The following is a 25,388-nucleotide window of genomic DNA, read 5'->3' as shown; positions in this document are numbered from 1 at the left end:
CAGCATCCACTACGGACTACGAGAAATAGAATTATCGGTAAGTAAATTCTTATTTTCTCTGACGTCCTAGTGGATGCTGGGGACTCCGTAAGGACCATGGGGATTATACCAAAGCTCCCAAACGGGCGGGAGAGTGCGGATGACTCTGCAGCACCAAATGAGAGAACTCCAGGTCCTCCTCAGCCAGGGTATCAAATTTGTAGAATTTTACAAACGTATTTGCTCCTGACCAAGTAGCTGCTCGGCAAAGTTATAAAGCCGAGACCCCTCGGGCAGCCGCCCAAGATGAGCCCACCTTCCTTGTGGAGTGGGCATTTACAGATTTTTGGCTGTGGCAGGCCTGCCACAGAATGTGCAAGCTGAATTGTACTACAAATCCAACGAGCAATAGTCTGCTTAGAAGCAGGAGCACCCAGCTTGTTGGGTGCATACAGGATAAACAGCGAGTCAGATTTTCTGACTCCAGCCGTCCTGGAAACATATATTTTCAGGGCCCTGACAACGTCTAGCAATTTGGAGTCCTCCAAGTCCCTAGTAGCCGCAGGCACCACAATAGGTTGGTTCAGGTGAAACGCTGAAACCACCTTAGGGAGAAACTGAGGACGAGTCCTCAATTCCGCCCTGTCCGAATGGAAAATCAGATAAGGGCTTTTACAGGATAAAGCCGCCAATTCTGACACGCGCCTGGCCCAGGCCAGGGCCAACAGCATGACCACTTTCCATGTGAGATATTTTAACTCCACAGATTTAAGTGGTTCAAACCAATGTGACTTTTGGAACCCAAAAACTACATTGAGATCCCAAGGTGCCACTGAAGGCACAAAAGGAGGCTGTATATACAGTACCCCTTTTACAAACGTCTGAACTTCAGGGACTGAAGCTAGTTCTTTTTGGAAGAAAATTGACAGGGCCGAAATTTGAACCTTAATGGACCCCAATTTCAGGCCCATAGACACTCCTGTTTGCAGGAAATGTAGGAATCGACCCAGTTGAAATTCCTCCGTCGGGCCTTACTGGCCTCGCACCACGCAACATATTTTCGCCAAATGCGGTGATAATGTTTTGCGGTTACATCCTTCCTGGCTTTGGTCAGGATAGGGATGACTTCATCCGGAATGCCTTTTTCCTTCAGGATCCGGCGTTCAACCGCCATGCCGTCAAACGCAGCCGCGGTAAGTCTTGGAACAGACAGGGTCCTTGCTGGAGCAGGTCCCTTCTTAGAGGTAGAGGCCACGGATCCTCCGTGAGCATCTCTTGAAGTTCCGGTTACCATGTCCTTCTTGGCCAATCCGGAGCCACGAATATAGTGCTTACTCCTCTCCATCTTATAATTCTCAGTACCTTGGGTATGAGAGGCAGAGGATGGAACACATACACTGACCGGTACACCCACGGTGTTACCAGAGCGTCTACAGCTATTGCCTGAGGGTCCCTTGACCTGGCGCAATACCTGTCGAGTTTTTCCCAACGGTTTATAATCATGTGGAAGACTTCTGGGTGAAGTCCCCACTCTCCCGGGTGGAGGTCGTGTCTGCTGAGGAAGTCTGCTTCCCAGTTGTCCACTCCCGGAATGAATACTGCTGACAGTGCTAGCGAAGAATCCTTGCAGCTTCTGCCATTGCCCTCCTGCTTCTTGTGCCACCCTGTCTGTTTACGTGGGTGACTGCCGTGATGTTGTCCGACTGGATCAACACCGGCTGACCTTGAAGCAGAGGTCTTGCTAAGCTTAGAGCATTGTAAATGGCCCTTAGCTTCAGGATATTTATGTGAAGTGATGTCTCCAGGCTTGACCATAAGCCCTGGAAATTCCTTCCCTGTGTGACTGCTCCCCAGCCTCGCAGGCTGGCATCCGTGGTCACCAGGACCCAGTCCTGAATGCCGAATCTGCGGCCCTCTAGAAGATGAGCACTCTGCAACCACCACAGGAGGGACACCCTTGTCCTTGGTGACAGGGTTATCCGCTGATGCATCTGAAGATGCGACCCGGACCATTTGTCCAGCAGGTCCCACTGGAAAGTTCTTGCGTGGAATCTGCCGAATGGGATTGCTTCGTAGGAAGCCACCATTTTTCCCAGAACCCTTGTGCATTGATGCACTGAGACTTGGCTCGGTTTTAGGAGGTTCCTGACTAGCTCGGATAACTCCCTGGCTTTCTCCTCCGGGAGAAACACCTTTTTCTGGACTGTGTCCAGGATCATCCCTAGGAACAGAAGACGAGTCGTCGGAACCAGCTGCGATTTTGGAATATTGAGAATCCAACCGTGCTGCCGCAACACTACCTGAGATAGTGCTACACCGACCTCCAACTGTTCTCTGGATCTTACCCTTATCAGGAGATCGTCCAAGTAAGGGATAACTAAAACTCCCTTCCTTCGAAGGAGTATCATCATTTCGGCCATTACCTTGGTAAAGACCCGGGGTGCCGTGGACCATCCAAACGGCAGCGTCTGAAACTGATAGTGACAGTTCTGTACCACAAACCTGAGGTACCCTTGGTGAGAAGGGTAAATTGGGACATGAAGGTAAGCATCCTTGATGTCCAGAGACACCATGTAGTCCCCTTCTTCCAGGTTCGCAATCACTGCTCTGAGTGACTCCATCTTGAATTTGAACTTCTGAATGTAAGTGTTCAAAGATTTTAGATTTAAAATCGGTCTCACCGAGCCGTCCGGCTTCGGTACCACAACAGTGTGGAATAATACCCCTTTCCCTGTTGCAGGAGGGGTACCTTGATTATCACCTGCTGGGAATACAGCTTGTGAATGGCTTCCAAAACTGCCTCCCTGTCGGAGGGAGACGTCGGTAAAGCCGACTTTAGGAAACGGCGAGGGGGAGACGTCTCGAATTCCAATTTATACCCCTGAGATACCACCTGAAGGATCCAGGGGTCTACTTGCGAGTGAGCCCACTGCGCGCTGAAATTCTTGAGACGGGCCCCCACCGTGCCTGAGTCCGCTTGTAAAGCCCCAGCGTCATGCTGAGGGCTTGGCAGAGGCGGGAGAGGGCTTCTGTTCCTGGGAACTGGCTGATTTCTGCAGCCTTTTTCCTCTTCCTCTGTCACGGGGCAGAAATGAGGAACCTTTTGTCCGCTTGCCCTTATGGGAATGAAAGGACTGCGCCTGATAATACGGCGTCTTCTTATGTTGAGCGGCGACCTGGGGTAAAAACGTGGATTTCCCAGCTGTTGCCGTGGCCACCAGGTCTGAAAGACCGACCCCAAATAACTCCTCCCCTTTATAAGGCAATACTTCCATATATACCGTTTGGAATCTGCATCACCTGACCACTGTCGTGTCCATAACCCTCTTCTGGCAGAAATGGACAACGCACTTACTCTTGATGCCAGTCGGCAAATATTCCGCTGTGCATCACGCATATATAGAAATGCATCTTTTAAATGCTCTATAGGCAATAATATACTGTCCCTATCTAGGGTATCAATATTCTCAGTCAGGGAATCCGACCACGCCAACCCAGCACTGCACATCCAGGCTGAGGCGATTGCTGGTCGCAGTATAACACCAGTATGTGTGTAAATACATTTTAGGATACCCTCCTGCTTTCTATCAGCAGGATCCTTAAGGGCGGCCATCTCAGGAGAGGGTAGAGCCCTTGTTTTTACAAGCGTGTGAGCGCTTTATCCACCCTAGGGGGTGTTTCCCAACGCACCCTAACCTCTGGCGGGAACGGATATAATGCCAATAACTTTTTAGAAATTATCAGTTTTTATCGGGGGAAACCCACGCTTCATCACACACCTCATTTAATTTCTCAGATTCAGGAAAACTACAGGTAGTTTTTCCTCACCGAACATAATACCCCTTTTGGTGGTACTCGTATTATCAGAAATGTGTAAAACATTTTTCATTGCCTCAATCATGTAACGTGTGGCCCTACTGGAAGTCACATTTGTCTCTTCACTGTCGACACTGGAGTCAGTATCCGTGTCGGCGTCTGTATCTGCCATCTGAGGTAACGGGCGCTTTAGAGCCCCTGACGGCCTATGAGACGTCTGGACAGGCACAAGCTGAGTAGCCGGCTGTCTCATGTCAACCACTATCTTTTGTAAAGAGCTGACACTGTTAATTCCTTCCAACAGTTCACCCACTCAGGTGTCGACCCCCTAGGGGGTGACATCCCTATTACAGGCAATTTGCTCCGCCTCCACATCATTTTCCTCCTCATACATGTCAACACAAACGTACCGACACACAGCACACACACAGGGAATGCTCTGATAGAGGACAGGACCCCACTAGCCCTTTGGGGAGACAGAGGGAGAGTTTGCCAGCACACACCAGAGCGCTATATATATACAGGGATAACCTTATATAAGTGTTTTTCCCTTATAGCTGCTGTATTGTTAATACTGCACCTAATTAGTGCCCCCCTCTCTTTTTTAACCCTTTCTGTAGTGTAGTGACTGCAGGGGAGAGCCAGGGAGCTTCCCTCCAACGGAGCTGTGAGGGAAAATGGCGCCAGTGTGCTGAGGAGATAGGCTCCGCCCCTTTTTCGCGGACTTTTCTCCTGCTTTTTTATGGATTCTGGCAGGGGTTAAAATTCATCCATATAGCCCTGGGGGCTATATGTGGTGTATTTTCGCCAGCCAAGGTGTTTTTATTGCTGCTCAGGGCGCCCCCCCTAGCGCCCTGCACCCTCAGTGACCGAAGTGTGAAGTGTGCTGAGGAGCAATGGCGCACAGCTGCAGTGCTGTGCGCTACCTTGGTGAAGACAGGATGTCTTCTGCCGCCGATTTTCCGGACCTCTTCTTGCTTCTGGCTCTGTAAGGGGGCCGGCGGCGCGGCTCTGGGACCGGACTCCATGGCTGGGCCTGTGTTCGATCCCTCTGGAGCTAATGGTGTCCAGTAGCCTAAGAAGCCCAATCCACTTTGCACGCAGGTGAGTTCGCTTCTTCTCCCCTTAGTCCCTCGATGCAGTGAGCCTGTTGCCAGCAGGTCTCACTGAAAATAAAAAACCTAAAACTAAACTTTTCACTAAGCAGCTCAGGAGAGCCACCTAGTGTGCACCCTTCTCGTTCGGGCACAAAAATCTAACTGAGGCTTGGAGGAGGGTCATAGGGGGAGGAGCCAGTGCACACCAGGTAGTCCTAAAGCTTTACTTTTGTGCCCAGTCTCCTGCGGAGCCGCTATTCCCCATGGTCCTTACGGAGTCCCCAGCATCCACTAGGACGTCAGAGAAAGTATTTTGCCGTCCCTGTAAAACACCCCGCTGACGTCGCTCAAACGTTTCGCTAACATAGCGCAGTGTATTTTATGAATGACCATGCCTGTAAGTCATCATTTGCGGATAGGAATGAAAAGAGTGGAACGCTTATACTGTACAAGTCTTACAAATGATTAGCAATATGCACCGCAAGTAATATTCTACTCTGCCGGGTGGAGAGAGAGACGGTGATTGAGGCTCGTCCCGGAGACAAGCCCGGGCTACCAGTAGCTGCAGGACGAGATCTGCGCCAGTGATGTTACACTTTCCTTTATTGTTTAAGCTAAATATAATGCAGGTGTAGACATGTCCGTTATTATCATAAAGGAATTGGTTCACCTTTCATTTTCTCCGTACACATTGCACCGCAGGGGTGGGCAAATTAAATATATGTAGAGAGACTTAGGGCTATATTTACGTAGCTTCTCAGCGGGTTAGCGCTGAGAATATAAAGTGACTCTAACCGTGTACAGTACGCCAGGCTTTAAGTGAATGTTAGTGGTGCTTTCAATATTCAGCGGCCAGTGTATACCCGGCATGCAATGTATTTGCCCCCCTTGCATTGCAACGCTGTTTCTCCAGGTGCAAAGTTACTTGACCTTTCTGCTTTACTCCCACCACACAATCAGGCCCTTTATGAGGTAATGAATAAACGTTACTGACCAGGACAGTTTGCGTAGAAGTTCTTAAGCCGTAATTCACCCTGGACGTCAGTTTTCAGTAGCGAGCCCTGCAAAATGAAAGGTTAAAGAGTGAGGCTATTGTACAGATCCTCTGCAGGCTGTACAAGGTGGTCCGGCCTGGACACCCCTTGTACCATGTTTGCTCCAGATCATGGGGGTTATTCAGGTCACATCGCTAAGCAATGCGACTGCAATTACCCCGTCGGCTGCGTGTGTGGTCACCGAATGCGATCGGTCCTCAATGGGTGCGAACGCCTCTGCCTGATTGACAGGCCGAGTGTTTTAGTGGGGGTTTGGTGACGGACCGTTGCGGGGGAAATGGGGGCGGCAGTCGTTCCGATGGGAAGAATGGCGGCTGACCGCCTACATACGCAGCCTAGCTGCGGCTGCAGGGGGTCATCCGCAGTTGGGCAGGCCATTCTGCATGCTGGGGGGCTTTGCTCTGCGATGGGCAGCCCCCAGCCTGCGAAAGAAAGGATTGCAGATTCTGCTTTTTAGCAGAATCTGCAATCCGTACTGAATAACCCCCTATGGGGGTCATTCCGAGTTGATTGTAGCGGTGCTAAATTTAGCACAGCTACGATCATTCACACTGACATGCGGAGGGACGCCCAGCACAGGGCTATCCCGCCCCACATGTCAGTGCGGCCCCCACAGAAGTGCAAAGGCATCGCACAGCGGCGATGCCTTTGCACTTCAAGAGTAGCTCCCGACCAGTGCAGCTTTAGCGTGCTGGCTTAGAGCTACTCATCGCTCACCGGCTGCGTGTGACGTCACGCAGCCGCTGCGGCCCGCCCCCCGTTCGGTCCGGCCACGCCTGCGTTGGCCGCACCGCTCCCACGAAACGGCGGCCAAACGCCGCCGTTCCGCCCCCTCCCGCCCAGCGATCGCCTCTGCCTGTCAATCAGGCAGAGGCGATCGCAGCCCTGCTACGGCCTTCGGCCGTCTGGCATGCGCTGGCGCACTACGGCGCATGCGCAGTAGGGACCCGTGCGACAAAAAGCAGCGAGCGAACGGGTCAGAATGACCCCCAATGTGTGAAACAAACATCAGTGTGTGCAGACGGTGCAATTCCTACAAGCATGAGCAGTCCGTCCACGTTACACACGTGTGACACTGACGTGGTGCTGTAGTCACCGGGTCCATACGCTAAAGACGCTAGTCTTCAGTTTCTCCTTTCATACATTAAATGGTGTATTGTATAGACTGTAAGACGGGTACTCACATTTGCACCAATGGCCACTGTCATACGTTCTACCACGTCCAGGAAGATCTCATTTTGCTCCCCCTAGTAATACGGAATGAAGAGGTCACGTTACGCTCTCCCCCTCTATGCAACCGCTAAGCTGGCGTGAGGTCCAGCGCTAACCTGCTCGTGTCGCGAGGACAGCACGGGACGGCTGGAGGCAGAACTCGGAGCGACCTTGCTTTGCTGAGTCTCCGCTCCGAACTGGAGTTCACCGAACATGGGGAAGGAGTGAGCAGAGAAGAAAATGGCGGTGAAGAGCGATGCCACGGATCTGGTGGGAACATGCACAAAAGTGACAAACACATTGCACTCACCAGCCCCACGCTGCTCAGATCCAGGAGGCTGAACGGTTTGCTGACAACCGGGTCGGACTGTATGAAGTTCTTCAACATGTCTGTGGAGGTTGTCTGGACATAGCCATAGTCCTGTATGGGGAGGACATAAGTACTATGTAGGCCAATAAAGAAACCGTATAATTACAGTCACAGGAACCTCTGGACGTCACTTACTAAGACCTCGTCCAGCAGCTCGTAGATTAGAGCAAAGTTGAGTTTTACGACAGACTCGCTCAGATCCCCGCAGTAATCTCTGATGAGGGCAGCCAGCCTGCAACAGAGGCGGAGAAGATTAATCCACACGCGGCCGTAGCTATACGTTAAGTGTTATCACAGGCACAGGCTCACCTGTTTAGAAGATCGATATACATAAACGGGGAGTCGGTGGCGCAAATGCTTATGACAAAATACAGACCTCGGTGACGGGTGTGAATGTAGTGAGAGCCCTCGTGTTCCTACAGGAGAGAGATTTATGGAGGATTACGGGTGCTAAGCTCCAGTGAGAACGAAGAGGCATCTATTCATAAATGTGACAGTGATAACGGGATTTGGGGTTAAATGTTGATCATAATAAAACGTATATTGGCAAACTGGCTGCACGTACAGTATGAGAGAATTGGCTGGATAAAGCGTTTCTCACCATTATCACAGGGGCCTGGTCAGAAGGAAGAGACGAGAGCTTCTGATAGAGACCGTCAGACGCATTGGTGTGTGCGGAGAAGCCTCGGTCTGAGATGATTGGTAAGGAAGATAAGATCGAAAAGACACCGAGTGAAGCATTATCCGGCTGGGAATTACTATCTCCAGCACGGAGTCATCATGTTTTGTGGGCCTCACTCATTGTATTACGATTGGGAGATGCAACATGTATGCTTTGAAAGAAAATTTAAAAACCCAAGGGGAGATGATTGATCAGGACTTTCTCTCTCTCCAAAGTTTGATACAACTCACCCCCAATCTCTTGAACTTCGGAGGAATCAGAAGCAGGTACGCCGTCCCCCCCTTTATGTCACTGAGATACTCTTGCCCTGCAATATTAATATTGTTTTTGGAAAATTATGTAAAAGTAGACTCACTCTCATAAGCTGTAAATGTATTCAGCAACGAGTGACCCCGGTCCGCCCAACTTTTACCGCTGCCCTGTGGAAACATTTCACACCCATCGATATGCCACCACTCTGGCCTGTAAATCTATGGTCTTCCCCATAAATGGCAGTCCATTTCCAAATGGATTACCAATTTCGACCTAGGGTAACAATACTCCGGATCGGTGGTCTTTTTGGGCAGACTTACGAGAGTATTGGTGAAGGATACAATCTTTGTGTATCAGGAGGTCTCCTTTGGAGGACAGGATGAAGAGCTGGGAGATCATGGTGTAGCCTAAACCCTGTAAAAGAGAGCACGAGTCATCTTACTTAGAAAAAAATAGATTAAGGGGGGTATTCAATTAAGTGCCATTTTTTCGACCAGTCTAATTGAATACCCCCCTAAGCCTGTAGCAAGCTATACCGCCCAATGTTTATATGACAGAGGAATCAAGAGCAAAATAGGGTTCAAATCCGAACACCCTGTCCATGCTCTCACCCTGATAGGCCACGCCCTTTTGGTGTAGAAAACAGAGCCTGACCCAAAAAAATATACATAGACACCGGTTCTACGTGCGGCACAATCCCTTCTCCACTGCCGGAAGTAGTGCTTTACTTTCTTATCAGATATTTTAGAACGGGAGGGAGGAAACATTCATGGCTGGTTGCCGTGTGTGAACAGACTCACTGGGCCTGAGTAGCACAAAAAGCAAATGCAATTCCGGACACATGCAGCGAACGGAACGCTAATGCAGCTATAAGTCTGTGTCGTACGCATCTAGGCGGTCGCACCGGCCCCAGACCTCCGTCCGCAAGCACAGCCGTCACATCACTCTCATTCGCACTTCACCCCCTACCTCATGCTAGGCGCGTACGACTCTGACTCGCTTGTAAGTGCTTATCCAGCCTCACAACGCATGCATTTTGCTAAAGATCGCCTGGTACGGCCGCATTGGACCTTGCACACTACTTAGAAGTAAACCCATTGTTTACCACAGAAATGTCTACACCCAAAAGCAGGAGATAAAAACAGACAAGATAATCCCATAACATTTCCTGCACAAAACACAAATAAAAAACAAATCTGGTTAGTGTTTCAGCAACTACCCATATTTGGAGTTCCTATAGTTCTTATCTTTTGCCTTTAAAACACTACAAAGTGTACACATAGAAAACAATAACAGGGTATAAGAGAATAAATACAATATGCAATGGCAGATCAAAACATAAGTACTGGGAACAAAATACCAAGAGACCCACCACAGACTGGGTGGGACATTATAGGGGCAGGTGTAGGGCTCACTGAGGCGTGTAGGAGCATAGAGAAGCAAATCCATTCAATGCTCTGATCCTATACCCAACATATAAGAAAGTAAACAATCACTTAATGGGAGGAGGAGACAACAGAGCTGAGCACCGGTGACAAGAATAGTGGGTAAGGGAGTGAGTTCCAGAGGACAGGAGCACCTCGAGCAAAATATTGGAGGTGATGGTGAGAGGAAGTAACCAGGGTAGAGGAGAGATGCTGGTCAGAGGAGGAGTGGAGAGGGTGTGAAAGGAGTGTGGAGAGAGATGAGGATAGAGATGTAGGGAGGGGAGAAGTGGTAAGTGTAAGTGATAAATTTGACCTGAATTCAGATATGGATGGGTAGCCAGTAAAGCAGGTTGCAGAGAGGGGACAAGGGAGGAAAGACTCGGTGGAAGAGGATTATCAGACGAGAAGCAGTGCAGAGAGTAGACTGAAGTGGGGAGAGACGAGGGAGACCAGAGAGGAGTAGGTTACAGTAGTCTATGCAGGAAATGAGAGGAAGGGTCAGATTCTGGTGATGTTCTGGAGCAGTAGGAAGCAAGATTGAGAGATGACCTTAATATAATGTGTAATGGAGAAAGAGTGAGGTTAAGAATAATATGGAGGCAGAGGACTTGGAGGACAGAAGGAAAATTAGATGTTATCAACAGAGAGAGATTGTGAGAAATGGAGGGACCTCAGAAGGGGGAAAACCATAAGTTTGGTCTTGGCCATGTTAAGCTTCAAGATGCTACATCCAGGAGGAGATGGCAGGCAAGCAGCTGGAGATGCATGGGAGAATGGAGAAGAGAGGTCAGGAGTAGAGAAATAGATTTGCGTGTCATGTAGGCTGATGAGGTACCCAGACGAGGTACAGAGGCAGTAGAGAAAAGGGCTCAGAACAGAGCTTCTACGGACACCTACAGGTGGAGTGAGTGATGGAGTGGAAACAGAAGTAGAAAGGGAAAAGTCGTGTCAGGAAAGGTAGGGCACAGTTACGAAGACCAATGGATTGGAGAGTCTGGAGAAGGGGAGAATAGTCGACAGTGTCGAAGGTTGCAGAAAGAACAAGGAGGATGAGGAAAGAGAAGTGATCCTTGGATTTGGACGTGAGAAGGTCACTGGTGAAGGTTGGTTCAGTGGAGTAGAGGGGACGGAAGCCAGATTGAAGAGGGTCAGGAAGTGAGTGGGTGGAAAGGAATGAAGTGAGACAGAGACAATCCTCCCAAGAAGTTTGGAGGCAAATGACAGGAGAGAAATGGGGCGGTAGCTAGAAAGTAAGGGGGAGATGTATCAAGCCTTCTATAGTGTGGAGAAGTTGCCCTTAGCAACCAATCATCTTATACCTATCATTTTATGGCATGTACTTTATAAATGCTAGCTATAAGATGATTGTTTGCTATAGGCAACTTCTCCAAACATTAGGAGGCTTGCTTCATCTTCCCCTAAGTCTGGGTCAAGTGAGGGTTAATAAAGGATGGGTGAGAATAGGGCATGTTTAAAGGAAGATGGGAGAGAGCCGGAGGAGAGGGACAGGATGTAGAGGTGGGAGCAGGCATCAGGAGAGAGAGAGCAGATGAGGTAGGAAGGTATAAGGACAAGGGGGCAAGAGGAAAGGAGAATGTATACTTCATCAGCACAGTCAGTTACAGCAGAGCAACTTTGCTCCTTTTATTGTACCCACCTATAAGGGTGCGAGGTAACATGAGCGATGTTGTGTCTGTGTATTGTTCCACCATTACCAGCGTTTCCGCACTGTTCTAAGTGCACCGATTTTACCTGGATCATAATATTAATGGCATTATACTGGAAACTACTGAGGAGGAAAGGGATCTAGGAGTCATTATTTGAGGTGACTTAAAGGCAGGTAAGCAATGTAACAAAGCAATGAGGAAGGCTAGTCAGATGCTTGGCTGCATTGGGAGAGGAATCAGCAGCAGAACGAAAGAAGTAATAATGCCACTGTATAGGTCATTGGTACGGCCTCATCTAGAATACTGTGTTCAGTTTTGGAGGCCATATCTTCAGAAGGATATTAATACATGGAGCCTGAACAGAGAAGGGCAACTAAAATGGTGCATGGCCTAAATCACACAACATACCCAGAAAGACTAAAAAGCTCAATATGTATAGTTTGGAGCAGACAAGGGAAAGGGGGGACATGATAGAGACTTTCACATATACCAATGGCTTTAGCAAGGTCCAGGAGGGAAACATTCTGCACAGGAAGAGAAGTATTAGAATACAAGGATATGCACTGAGACTGGAAGGAGGTAAGGTTCATGAGAAACTTGAGGTGGTAGAGGTTAAGACAGTAGAGCAATTTAAACATGCATGAGACAGACATAAGGATATCCTTACGGGGCAAATGCAAGATTTTCAGGCAGGGGTTTCCGTATAAATATCTTAGTTTATATATATATTGTAACACTGTAGGGGTGCAAGGCGCCTTTTCCTGGGGAATATGGCCGCACGCAGCAGCTGAGGAACAACACAAGTCCAGTTTCTGGTACAACTGACCCCGGCCAGTTTTATTGAAACAGAAAATAAAACAAACCCCAAAATAAAAATACCTTGCCTGTCCGGCACTAACTAAACATAAGATATTCCTAACTGTCACTAAACAAAACACAGAGTTCTTCAGTACATACTGTATAGCTTACTTGCATCAGAAAGCGTGTCTCTCACACACAGATCCTGCAGCCTTCCCAGGCAGTCTGCCCATACTAATCAGGTTAGAAGCACTATAACACTCTTACACAGCTGAAACCCTGATTAGCCCTCTGTGAGGCCAAAGACCCGAACTGGGCCCAATGTCTAGAACTCGCCTTATCTCTCTCTCAGAGCCTTTACCCAGCTTTTACAGCAAACTGAAAAGGTTCAGACAAAACAAAAAGCATTTTTCCTAGAAGTTAACATTTTCTAAAACATGTAAGACAAGAACCTGGGACAAATATACCTGCCCTCAAACACTATCCCAGTGTTCTTGTCACATATCCCCCTCCCCTGTTTCGACCTAGGGGCCGGAACACTTGTAGCCCCCAAACAGAAGATGCGAGACAATGCATCTGCGTTGGTCAATTGTGTTCCCGGTCTATGTTCGACAGTAAACTTAAAGTCCTGCAACGCTAGAAACCATCTAGTTACACGAGCATTCTTGCCTCTATTTACATACATCCATTTTAAAGGGGCATGGTCTGTCACTAGTCTGAATTGTCTACCCAAGAGGTAATATCTCAAGGTATCTAGTGCCCACTTAATGGCCAAAGCCTCCTTTTCCACAATGGCATACCTTTTTTCATGCTCATTGAGTTTCCTACTCAAATAAATGATAGGGTGTTCGTCCCCATCTCTGGTTTGGGACAGCACAGCACCTATCCCTACCTCTGAGGTATCTGTCTGTACCACAAATTCTTTTGAAAAATCTGGTGTTATCAACACCGGTTGTGAACACAAAGCCACTTTTAACGCTTGGAACGCCTTTTCTGCATCAGGGTTCCATTTCACCACATTTGACTGCTTCCCTTTGGTAAGGTCTGACAACGGCACCGCTGTGGTCGCAAAATTAGGAATAAACCGTCTATAGTACCCAGTAATTCCCAAAAAAGCCCTTACCTGTTTTTTATTCACTGGACGAGGCCAGTTTTGAATAGCATCAACTTTATTCAATTGGGGCCTAATCAGACCTCTGCCTATGGTGAAGCCCAAGTATTTGACCTCCTCCATTGCGAGGCAGCACTTCTTTGGGTTAGCAGTTAACCCTGCCTCTCTGATTGAGTCCAGTACTGCTTGTACTTTAACCAAATGGGACCCCCAGTCTGTACTGTGAATTACCACATCATCCAAATAGGCAGCTGCATATTTTCTATGGGGCCTCAAAATTTTATCCATCGCCCGTTGAAAGGTTGCTGGAGCCCCATGCAACCCAAAGGGTAACATCTTATACTGGTACAGCCCCTCCGGAACCGAAAAGGCTGTTTTTTCTTTGGCGCTATCAGATAAAGGTATTTGCCAGTAACCTTTGGTCAGGTCCAATGTGGTGAGAAACCTGGCTGTTCCCAGCCTTTCTACAAGCTCATCCACACGGGGCATGGGGTATGCGTCAAACTTGGACACCTCATTTAACTTACGAAAGTCATTACAGAAGCGTATGCTACCGTCGGGCTTCGGGATGAGCACTATGGGACTGGACCACTCACTGTTAGACTCCTCTATGACTCCCAGTTCTAACATGGTTTTAACTTCCTTAGAAATAGCTTCTCGCTGAGCTTCAGGAATCCTATATGGCTTTAAATGAACCCTGACCCCTGGTTCTGTGACAATGTCATGTTTTATTATGGTCGTTCGGCCAGGCAGCTCTGAAAATACCTCCCTATTTTGGATGAGAAATTCTTTAACCTGATTGTTCTGATCAGCTGATAATGTCTCTGACACCTTCACTGCGGGAAGCAACCGGGGTGAAGACACCGAAGGGCAAGGCTCCGCTGACAGAGACAACCTATCTTTCCAGGGTTTGATTAAGTTAACATGGTAGATCTGTTCGGGTTTTCTCTTTCCCGGCTGGTATACTTTGTAATTAACCTCATTCACTTTTTCCCTAATCTCAAATGGACCCTGCCATTTAGCTAGGAATTTGCTTTCCACAGTGGGTACCAAAACAAGAACTCTATCGCCAGGAGCAAATTCCCGTATCTTGGCACTCCGGTTATAGACCCTCTGTTGAGCACTTTGGGCCTGTTCCATGTGCTCTCTGACAACAGGTACCACGGCTGCAATCCTATCCTGCATTTGTGTTACATGCTCAATAACGCTTCTATAAGGAGTGGGCTGTCCTTCCCACGTCTCTTTGGCAATATCCAACAGCCCTCTGGGGTGTCTACCATACAACAAATCAAATGGAGAAAACCCCGTAGAGGACTGAGGAACTTCTCTGATGGCCATTAACAAGTAGGGCAACAAACAATCCCAGTTTTTCCCATCTCTCTCAACAACCTTTTTTAACATACTTTTTAATGTTTTATTAAACCTTTCCACCAACCCGTCAGTTTGGGGATGGTAGATGGACGTCCTGAGGTGAGTGACCTTAAATAACTTGCACAACTCTTTCATGATCCTTGACATAAATGGAGTACCTTGGTCAGTCAAAATTTCTTTTGGTATTCCCACTCTACTAAATACCTGCACCAGCTCCCTAGCTATCGCCTTGGTTGTGATAGTGCGTAAAGGGACAGCCTCAGGATATCGAGTGGCATAGTCCATAATTACCAGGATATACTGATGGCCCCGAGCAGACTTTAACAAGGGCCCCACGAGATCCATGGCTATTCTGTCAAACGGGACCTCTATAATAGGCATGGGAACTAGTGGGCTCCTGAAATGGGGTCTAGGGGCATGATACTGGCATTCAGGACAGGAAGAACAATATTCAGACACTTCTTTATAAACCCCTGGCCAAAAGAACCTTTGTAAAACTCTTTCAGTGGTTTTTTCTGCCCCTAAATGTCCTGCGGTAACGTGACTATGAGCTAAATCTAGTACCGTTCTCCGATAAGGCTGGGGAACTACCAGCTGTTCCACCACATCCTCACCCCTTTTGACAATGTGGTACAAGAGCTCATTACAGACGGCCATGTGGGGATACGTAACCCTGTCACCTGGTACCACAGGTTCCCCATTAACAATCTTAACATTCTCTCTAGCCTTTATTAAGGTAGGATCCTTTAACTGTTCAGACGCAAACAGATCCTTCTTTACCTCCAGGTCAGGCACGCTTTCAGTTCTAACTACTATGTCTCTGTTCCCGGCAAGAGGGTCCTCACTGGACTCCCCATCTGTCACTTCCCCAGCCAAACTAGCAAAAGGCAAAGGGCCAGAAAGTTCCGAAGACCCACGTACATCCATAAAATCACCGGTATTATCAACTGGCTTTTTACTTCTCACATCTGTTGATAACCGTGATTCCCACAGTTTCCAAAAATGAGGAAAATCCCTCCCTATTATGGCCTCATGCACCAAGGTAGGGACCAGTCCCACTTTAACCATTGCTGACCCACAACAAGTTTCTATATTCACCTCAGCAGTGGCATAATGTTGGGTATCCCCATGTATGCAAGTTACCCCAATAGGTATTTGCTGGACCTTTAAGGGGTTCACTAACCCAGCTTTCACGAGGGTAACTAAACTTCCTGAATCTAGCAAGGCCTCTACCCGGTTACCCTCTAAGAACACATCACACATTTGTTTTTCCAGCTCAGGTGAAGGTACCACAGTACAGGCTAACCTAGCAAAGAAAGACATTCTGCGACATTCAAAGGCAGCATCACATTGCATGGGTTCTTGCGTGACTGGGCAATTGGCAATAACATGACCTGGCATACCACACCTAAAACATTTAACCACACGATTATCAACCCGTTTGGGCAGCATAGACCGTTCTAGCCCCATTGGCCTGTCTCCAGGGCCAGTGTTTACAGTCTCTCCAGCCTTGCGTTCTCTTAACCGCCCAGCAACGTTTTCCCACGGAACAGTCTTACCAGTCTTTACTGAAGGGCGCTGTCGAGGATCTATGGGTTGCTGGGTGGTCATCAGTAGTTCCTCTGCTGCCAAATACCTCTCTACCATGTCCACTAATTGGTCAGCAGTACCCGGGTTTCCATGGCTCACCCACTTGCGCAGGACCATGGGCAAAGATCTCAAGTAGCGGTCCATGACGACTCTTTCCACCATCTGGGGACCAGTTAATGTCTCTGGCTGTAGCCATTTTTTTGTTAGCTGAATAAGGTCGTGCATCTGGGAGCGCGGAGGCTTCTCCATGGCGTACAGCCAACGGTGCACCCGTTGTGCTCGTACTGACAGCGTGACTCCCAGGCGGGTCAGGATCTCAGTCTTTAGTTTATCATAGTCCCGAGCCTCAGCAGGGCTTAAATCAAAGTAAGCTTTTTGGGGCTCACCTGACAGGAAAGGTGCCAGCAGACTGGCCCACTGTGCTTTCGGCCAGTTCTCACGCTCGGCAGTCCTTTCAAACGTGGTCAGATAGGCCTCCACATCATCAGCCTCTGTCATTTTCTGCAGGAAGTGACTGGCCCGTATATAACTAGAGCTGGTTGGAGCACTGACGGCCACATCTCCAACCCGGGCTGCAAGTTTCTGCACCACTTCTGCTAAGGCCTCTCTATCCTGACGCTGTTGCCTGTAAAGTTCATCAACAACTGCCTGCTGTTGTCTCTTATTTTCCTCCATTGCCACCTGCTGCTGTCTTATATTTTCCTCCATTGCCACCTGCTGCTGTCTGTTGGCCTCCTGCTGTAGTCTCCAATTTTCCTCCATTGCCACCTGCTGTTGTCTCCTATTTTCCTCCATTGCCACCTGCTGTTGTCTCCTATTTTCCTCCATTGCCACCTGCTGCTGTCGGTTGGCCTCCTGCTGAGCCGCTGTAGCTTGCAGCAAGGCTTTAAGCAGATCCTCCATGTCGACAGATTTTTCAGGCGGCTTTGTAGCTGCTTTCACCCAGGACATATATCAAACCCTCAGGGGTGAGTCTCAGTAACTTCACACTGGGCTGTATCTGCATAAACCACCGTTTTCTGCAGGCCTCACAAAGCTGCTGCTTTCACTTATGCGCAGAACGGTGTGCTCGCATTCTCCACCAAGTTGTAACACTGTAGGGGTGCAAGGCGCCTTTTCCTGGGGAATATGGCCGCACGCAGCAGCTGAGGAACAACACAAGTCCAGTTTCTGGTACAACTGACCCCGGCCAGTTTTATTGAAACAGAAAATAAAACAAACCCCAAAATAAAAATACCTTGCCTGTCCGGCACTAACTAAACATAAGATATTCCTAACTGTCACTAAACAAAACACAGAGTTCTTCAGTACATACTGTATAGCTTACTTGCATCAGAAAGCGTGTCTCTCACACACAGATCCTGCAGCCTTCCCAGGCAGTCTGCCCATACTAATCAGGTTAGAAGCACTATAACACTCTTACACAGCTGAAACCCTGATTAGCCCTCTGTGAGGCCAAAGACCCGAACTGGGCCCAATGTCTAGAACTCGCCTTATCTCTCTCTCAGAGCCTTTACCCAGCTTTTACAGCAAACTGAAAAGGTTCAGACAAAACAAAAAGCATTTTTCCTAGAAGTTAACATTTTCTAAAACATGTAAGACAAGAACCTGGGACAAATATACCTGCCCTCAAACACTATCCCAGTGTTCTTGTCACAATATATATATATATATATATATATATATATAATGGAATTGAGCATACTCCGCCATGTTGAATGCTAATACCATGAGGCCCAGCACCTGCATCGCCAAATGTATCGACACTTGCGGACGAGAAAGGAAGCAACGAATCCTGTCCTGAAGCTTCATGACTTTCTCCTGACACAAGAACAACCTCTGGTTGTGAGTGTCCAATAGCGCTCCCAGATGCACCATGCACTGAGCAGGGATCAGGGAGGATTTCTTCCAGTTGATGAGCCACCCGTGGGCTTGTAGAAACCGGAACGTCATATCCAGATGACGCAGGAGAAGTTCTGGGGAATTTGCCAGGATTAACAAGTCGTCCAGATACGGCAGTATCCTGACCTCTTGACGGCGGAGTACCACCGTCATCACCACCATAACTTTTGTGAAGACTCGCGGAGCCGTTGTTAAACCAAAAGGTAACGCCCGAAACTGGTAATGGAGGTTGCCAATAGCAAACCTCAGGTATTGCTGATGTGACGCTGCTATAGGAATATGCAGGTAAGCATCCTGTATGTCCAGGGAGACCATGTAGTCCCCAGGTTCCAAGGCCAGAACTATAGAGCGAAGGGTTTCCATACGGAACTTTGAAACCTTCACAAACCTGTTCAATGCCTTGAGGTTGAGAATGGGCCGGGAGGACCCATTCAGTTTTGGGACTAGAAACAGCGGAGAATAGTACCCCCGGCCCCTCTGCGCAAGAGGCACCTGTACTACGACTCCTGTATCTAGGAGGGTCTGTACCACCGATTGCAGAGTGTTTGCCTTTGGTCCAACGGGACGTCTGTCTGGCAAAATCGATGAGGGGGTCGGTTTTGGAAGGCTATGGCATAAGCTCGAGTGACGACTTCCCGTACCCAGGCATCTGAAGTGGTCTTCAACCATTCCTGGGTATACCCTAGAAGCCGGCCCCCCACCCTGGGATCCCCCAGGGGGAAGCCCGCCCCGTCATGCGGCAGGCTTATCGGCCTTGGAAGCTGGCTGACGGGCCGCCCAGGCTTTTTTTGGCTTTGGCTTACCAGGTTTGGAAATGCGGACCTGCTTGTTGTACGCCTGACCTTTTGCTTTACCTGAAGGACAAAAGGGGCGAAAGGAAGTACCTTTAGCCTTCGACACAGAAGGAGCGGTACTTGGCAGTTTTGGCAGTAGCCAAGTCAGCCACTATCTTATTTAAGTCCTCCCCAAACAGAATATCTCCCTTGAAAGGGAGTACCTCCAGGGTTTTTCTAGAGTCCAGATCCACAGACCAGGATCTCAGCCACAATATCCGGCGAGCCAGGACTGACGTAGTAGAGGCCTTGGCTGCTAGGATACCGGCATCAGAAGCTGCCTCTTTAATATAGCGAGAAGCTGTGACAATATATGACAAGCATTGTCTAGCATGGTCAGAAGAGATTTCAGCTTCTAACTCCAAGGCCCATGCTTCAATAGCCTCTGCAGCCCATGTTGCTGCAATAGTGGGCCTTTGTGCAGCACCCGTGAGGGTGTAGATCGCTTTAAGACAACCCTCCACACGTTTATCCGTAGGCTCTTTTAGAGACGTGACGGTAGTGACAGGCAGAGCTGAGGAAACCACCATCCTAGCCACATGTGAGTCTACTGGAGGAGGCGTTTCCCAATTCTTAGACAGCTCTGGCGCGAGGGGATAGCGAGCCAGCATCCTCTTTTGAGGCACAAACTTCGTATCCGGGTTTTCCCAGGGTTTCTGACGTATATCCACTAGGTGATCAGAGTGAAGTAAAACTTGTTTAACCACCTTCTGATGCTTGAACCTATCTGGTTTCTTAGGAGGGACGGATGGCTCGGGATCATCCGTAATCTGTACAATTAACTTAATAGCCTCCAAAAGATCAGGAACATACACATGTGAACTACCCTCCCCATCAGCAGTATCTGAGTGAGAACCTGTGGGGTCAGTGTAAGTGCCGTCTTCATCAGACGAGGTGTCAGTGACAGCAGTGGATTGTGAGGAGACAAGCGCTCGCTTAGAGGACCTCTTGGACTTAGGCGAGCGATGGTCAGACTTTCTTGTAGTCAGGGACTGGTTCAACTTCTTCAATTGAGCAGATAAACCGTCCGCCCACGGCGGGTTAGCTGCAGGGACCACATACGGTTGTGCTGGCATTGGGGGTCCCATAGGGGGTGTTAGTTTATGAACTAGCGTATGCAGAAGCGTGGAAAAAGCGGCCCACGGTGTGTCATTATGTACCTCCGTTGCCACAGTCCCACTGGGGGGCAAGAAGCCCCCAGAACCAGAGCCCACAGCTGCTATATTCCCCTCATAGTGATCTGTGGCTTCAGCAACACCGGCAGTGTATTCAGCCCCAGAACCGTTACCCTCAGAAGCAGACATGATATAACTTGCAGTATCAGGTAACACAGTACAATTGGCAGCAGCACAATACCTCTTACCCAAACCCCTGCGCAGTGTAGTCAGCACTAGCAGAGATAAAGGAGAGATATGGTGACTAAATCACAGAGAAAAATACGTATTAAAGTATATCTTTGTGAAAATCCGATATCAATATAAAACCTGACGCACCAAGGGGGTGATTCCGAGTTGTTAGCTCGTTGCCGATTTTCGCAACGGAGCGATTAATGCGAAAATGTGCATGCGCATGGTACGCAGTGTGCATGTGTGAAGTATTTTAGCTCAAAACTTAGTAGATTTACTCACGTCCGAACGAAGAATTATCATTGTTGAAGTGATCGGAGTGTGATTGACAGGAAGTGGGTGTTTCTGGGCGGAAACTGACCGTTTTCTGGGAGTGTGCGGAAAAACGCAGGCGTGCCAGGATAAAACGCGGGAGTGTCTGGAGAAACGGGGGAGTGGCTGTCCGAACGCAGGGCGTGTTTGTGACGTCAAACCAGGAACGAAACGGGCTGAGCTGATCGCAGTGTAGGAGTAAGTCTCGAGCTACTCAGAAACTGCTAAGAATTTTCTATTCGCAATTCTGCTAATCTTTCGTTCGCAATTCTGCTAAGTAAATATACACTACCAGAGGGCGGCGGCCTAGCGTGTGCAATGCTGCTAAAAGCAGCTAGCGAGCGAACAACTCGGAATCACCCCCAAAGTCCCCTCAGGTTGTAGAATATAGGGATAGCAAGTTGAGTGAAAGACATGAAATGGACACCACTCAGCTATCTAATGCACACACATATAGTCACAGTTTGTACAATGCAGAGGTTATTACTAACAATAATACTGCACTGGACTAGCTTATATAATAGCTTATAGAATAGGATTTTAATACCTACCGGTAAATCCTTTTCTCCTAGTCCGTAGAGGATGCTGGGGACTCCAAAAGGACCATGGGGTATAGACGGGATCCGCAGGAGCTTGGGCACACTAAAAAGAATTTGACTGGGTGTGAACTGGCTCCTCCCTCTATGCCCCTCCCCCAGACCTCGGTTATAGGAACTGTGCCCAGGAGAGACGGACATTTCGAGGAAAGGATTTTTGTTAACTAAGGGCGATAAACATACCAGCCCACACCACAAACATACCGTACAACTGGAGTAGCATGAAACCAGACAACAGTATGAACTAACAGCAACAAGCTGAACATAAGTGATACACAAACCACGTGTAACCACAAGTAACCAGTATCAATACAACTGCAAGGAACAGTCCGCACTGGGATGGGCACCCAGCATCCTCTACGGACTAGGAGAAAAGGATTTACCGGTAGGTTTTAAAATCCTATTTTCTCTTACGTCCTAGAGGATGCTGGGGACTCCAAAAGGACCATGGGGTCTATACCAAAGCTCCAGACGGGCGGGAGAGTGCGGACGACTCTGCAGCACCGATTGAGCAAACATGAGGTCCTCATCAGCCAGGGTATCAAACTTGTAGAACTTAGCAAAAGTGTTTGAACCTGACCACGTAGCTGCTCTGTAAAGTTGAAGTGCCGAGACCCCTCGGGCAGCCGCCCAAGATGAATACAACAAAAAGTGACAGAAAGTGAATCACAATGCGCTACACACGGTGTGAAATAAATAAAACTAGATACGTTCACCAATATCTTTCCTCCTCCACGTTAACGTAGATGGATTTGTTCCTCATGTGCATGTAAGGAAATTAAAAAAGATTTGCCATATGGTGAAGTACAGTTTAATAAATTTAAAAACTTAATTTCCAGCATCAATCATTCACAGAAAGTGCAAGTGCAATAGTACAATGACAGCAATAATGGGGAATCCTCTGGAGGCTGCAAAAATGAACAATTACCGGCAATATTGGTGAACGTATCTAGTTTTATTTATTTCACACCGTGTGTAGCGCATTGTGATTCACTTTCTGTCACTTTTTGTTGTATTAATCTATGTGTGGGGAGGGAGAGAGTACCCTCCTAGACAGAATCTTTCACACTTGCTGCTGTTCCTGAGCGCACTCTGATACTTTCCTCCACTTTCTGGTTTTATTGTATAGCCGCCCAAGATGAGCCCACCTTCCTGGTAGAATGGGCCTTTACTGACTTCGGCAACGGTAGCCCAGCCGAAGAATGAGCGTGCTGAATCGTATTACAAATCCAGCGTGCAATAGTTTGCTTAGAAGCAGGATTTCCAATCTTGTTGGAAGCATACAGGACAAACAGACCCTCTGTCTTCCTAGTAAGAGCCGTTCTAGCGACATAAATTTTAAAAGCTCTTATAACGTCAAGAGATTTTGGGACCGCTACAGCATCTGTAGCCACAGGTACCACAATAGGTTGGTTTATGTGAAACGATGAAACCACCTTCGACAGAAATTGTTGACGAGTCCTCAATTCCGCTCTATCCAAATGAAAGGTCAAATATGGGCTCTTGTGAGACAAGGCCGCCAACTCGGACATTCGTCTGGCAGACGCCAGAGCCAAAAGCATGACCACTTTCCAAGTGAGAAACTTCAACTCAACCTTACGCAAAGGCTCAAACCAGTGAGACATAAGAAACTGCAACACCACTTCAAGATCCCACGGCGCCACGGGTGGCACAAATGGAGGATGGATATGCAGCACTCCCTTCACGAAAGTCTGAACCTCAGGAAGGACGGCCAATTCCTTTTGAAAGAAAATAGATAAAGCCGAAATCTGCACTTTGATGGAACCCAATTTCAGGCCCGCATCCACGCCTGCCTGCAAAAAATGGAGGAACCGACCCAAGTGAAACTCCTCCGCAGGAGCTGCTTTGGTTTCACACCACGACACATATTTTCTCCAAATACAGTGATAATGTTTCGCCGTGACCTCCTTTCTAGCCTTAAGGAGAGTGGGGATGACTTCCCCGGGAATACCCTTCCGAGCTAAAATCTGGCGTTCAACTTCCACGCCGTCAAACGCAGCCGCGGTAAGTTCCGGAAATACGCATGGCCCCTGCAGTAACAGGTCCTCTCTTAGAGGAAGCGGCCAGGGATCTTCCACTAGTAATTCCTGAAGATCCGGATACCAGGCCCTCCGTGGCCAATCTGGAACGACGAGTATTGCCAGAACCCTTGTTCATCTTATGATCCTCAGCACCTTTGGAATAAGAGGAAGCGGAGGGAACACATACACCGACTGAAACACCCACAGAGTTACCAGGGCGTCCACTGCACAGGCTTGGGGGTCCCTCGACCTGGAACAATACTTCGGAAGCTTCTTGTTGAGGCGAGACGCCATCATGTCTATCTGAGGAATTCCCCAAAGCCATGTCACTTCTGCAAATACCTCTTGATGAAGAGCCCACTCTCCTGGATGGAGATAGTGTCTGCTGAGGAAGTCTGCTTCCCAGTTGTCCACGCCCGGGAGGAAAACTGCTGACAGAGCACTCACATGCTGTTCCGCCCAGCGGAGAATTCTTGTGGCTTCCGCCATTGCCGCCCTGCTCCTTGTTCTGCCTTGGCGGTTTACTTACGCTACCGCTGTGATGTTGTCCGACTGGATCAGGACAGGGAGACCCTGAAGAAGGTTCTTCGCTTGCAGGAGGCCATTGCAAATGGCTCTTAACTCGAGAACATTTATGTGGAGAGAAGATTCCTGGCTTGACCATTTTCCCTGGAAACTTCTTCCCTGTGCGACTGCGCCCCAGCCTCGGAGACTTGCATCTGTGGTCAGCAGGACCCAGTCCTGGATTCCGAAACGGCATCCCTCTAGGAGGTGAGAGCTTTGCAGCCACCACAGGAGAGAGATCCTGGAAGATAGACTTATTTTCCGGTGCATGTGTAGGTGAGACCCGGACCATTTGTCCAGCAGGTCCCACTGAAACACCCTGGCATGAAACCTGCCAAACAGAATGGCCTCGTAAGCCGCCACCATCTTCCCTAGCACTCGAGTGCATTGATGAATCGACACACTTGTCGGTCTCAACAGCTCCTTGACCATGGTCTGTATTTCTAGAGCTTTGTCCTCCGGAAGAAACATTCTCTGAAGCTTCGTGTCTAGGATCATGCCTAGGAAGGGCAGCCGAGTCGTCGGAATTAAATGAGACTTTGGCAAATTTCAAATCCAACCGTGATGTTGCAGAACTGTCAGGGAGAGTTCCACATTCTTTAACAATTGTTCCTTTGACCTCGCCTTTATCAGGAGATCGTCCAAGTACGGGATAATTGTGACCCCTCGCTTGCGAAGGAGTACCATAATTTCTGCCATAACCTTGGTGAAAACCCTCGGGGCCGTGGAAAGCCCAAACGGCAACGTCTGAAATTGGTAATGACAATCCTGCACCGCAAATCTCGGGAAGGCCTGATGCGGAGGATAAATCGGGACGTGTAAGTAGGCATCCTTTATGTCGACTGACGCCATAAAATCCCCCCCTTCTGGGCTGGAGATCACAGCTCGAAGAGATTCCATCTTGAACTTGAAAGTTTTCAAGTATGGATTGAGGGATTTTAGGTTCAAAATCGGTCTGACCGAACCGTCCGGCTTCAGTATGACAAAGAGGCTCGAATAGAACCCTTCCGCCCGTTGGGAAGGGGGAACGGGAACAATGACCCTTTGTTGACACAACTTTTGTATCGCAGCATTTACTACTTCTCTTTCTGGAAGAGAAACTGCAAGAGACAGGATGGGGATTAACCCCTGGTGTCCCCCAGCACACCAAACTATATGGGTAACATGACTTGAAAACCTACATATAATAGAAATCCAGAGGTCTTCGTTACATATATCTGCAGAAATATGGCAAAGCCACCAGGCCTCGACAAGGCTCCTCTGATGCTGGTGGTCCTAAACCTAATACTATATCTGGGCCTGGGGTGCAAAACCCCACAAACCGGCACAGGCCAGCCACCCCAGGGCAGCACACATGTGAGAAGGT

General features: G+C 48.5%; 1 protein-coding gene across 2 annotated transcripts in view; it reads right to left on the bottom strand.

Moving 5' to 3' along the window:
• Positions 1-25,388, bottom strand: part of AP4M1 (adaptor related protein complex 4 subunit mu 1) — an 80,225-nt gene that overhangs the window by 43,044 nt on the left and 11,793 nt on the right. The window contains exons 1-9 of one of the 2 annotated variants that reach the window (XM_063930903.1): positions 12,527-12,549; positions 8,805-8,877; positions 8,131-8,219; positions 7,839-7,945; positions 7,665-7,761; positions 7,470-7,580; positions 7,276-7,356; positions 7,132-7,194; positions 5,887-5,953 (exon numbers count right to left, since the gene is read on the bottom strand). In XM_063930903.1, the coding sequence (XP_063786973.1) occupies positions 5,887-5,953; positions 7,132-7,194; positions 7,276-7,356; positions 7,470-7,580; positions 7,665-7,761; positions 7,839-7,945; positions 8,131-8,219; positions 8,805-8,877; positions 12,527-12,532 (694 nt within the window). In that variant the 5' untranslated portion in view covers positions 12,533-12,549. Of the gene's footprint in view, positions 1-5,886; positions 5,954-7,131; positions 7,195-7,275; positions 7,357-7,469; positions 7,581-7,664; positions 7,762-7,838; positions 7,946-8,130; positions 8,220-8,804; positions 8,878-12,526; positions 12,550-25,388 lie in introns of those variants that run through there. The other variant, XM_063930904.1, reaches the window with a different exon arrangement.

This window comes from Pseudophryne corroboree, chromosome 6 (assembly GCF_028390025.1).
Source record: "Pseudophryne corroboree isolate aPseCor3 chromosome 6, aPseCor3.hap2, whole genome shotgun sequence".
Taxonomy (NCBI): Eukaryota; Metazoa; Chordata; class Amphibia; order Anura; family Myobatrachidae; genus Pseudophryne; species Pseudophryne corroboree.
The sequence above is the reverse complement of the archived record's forward strand: the minus strand, read 5'-3'. Positions and strand labels throughout refer to the sequence as shown.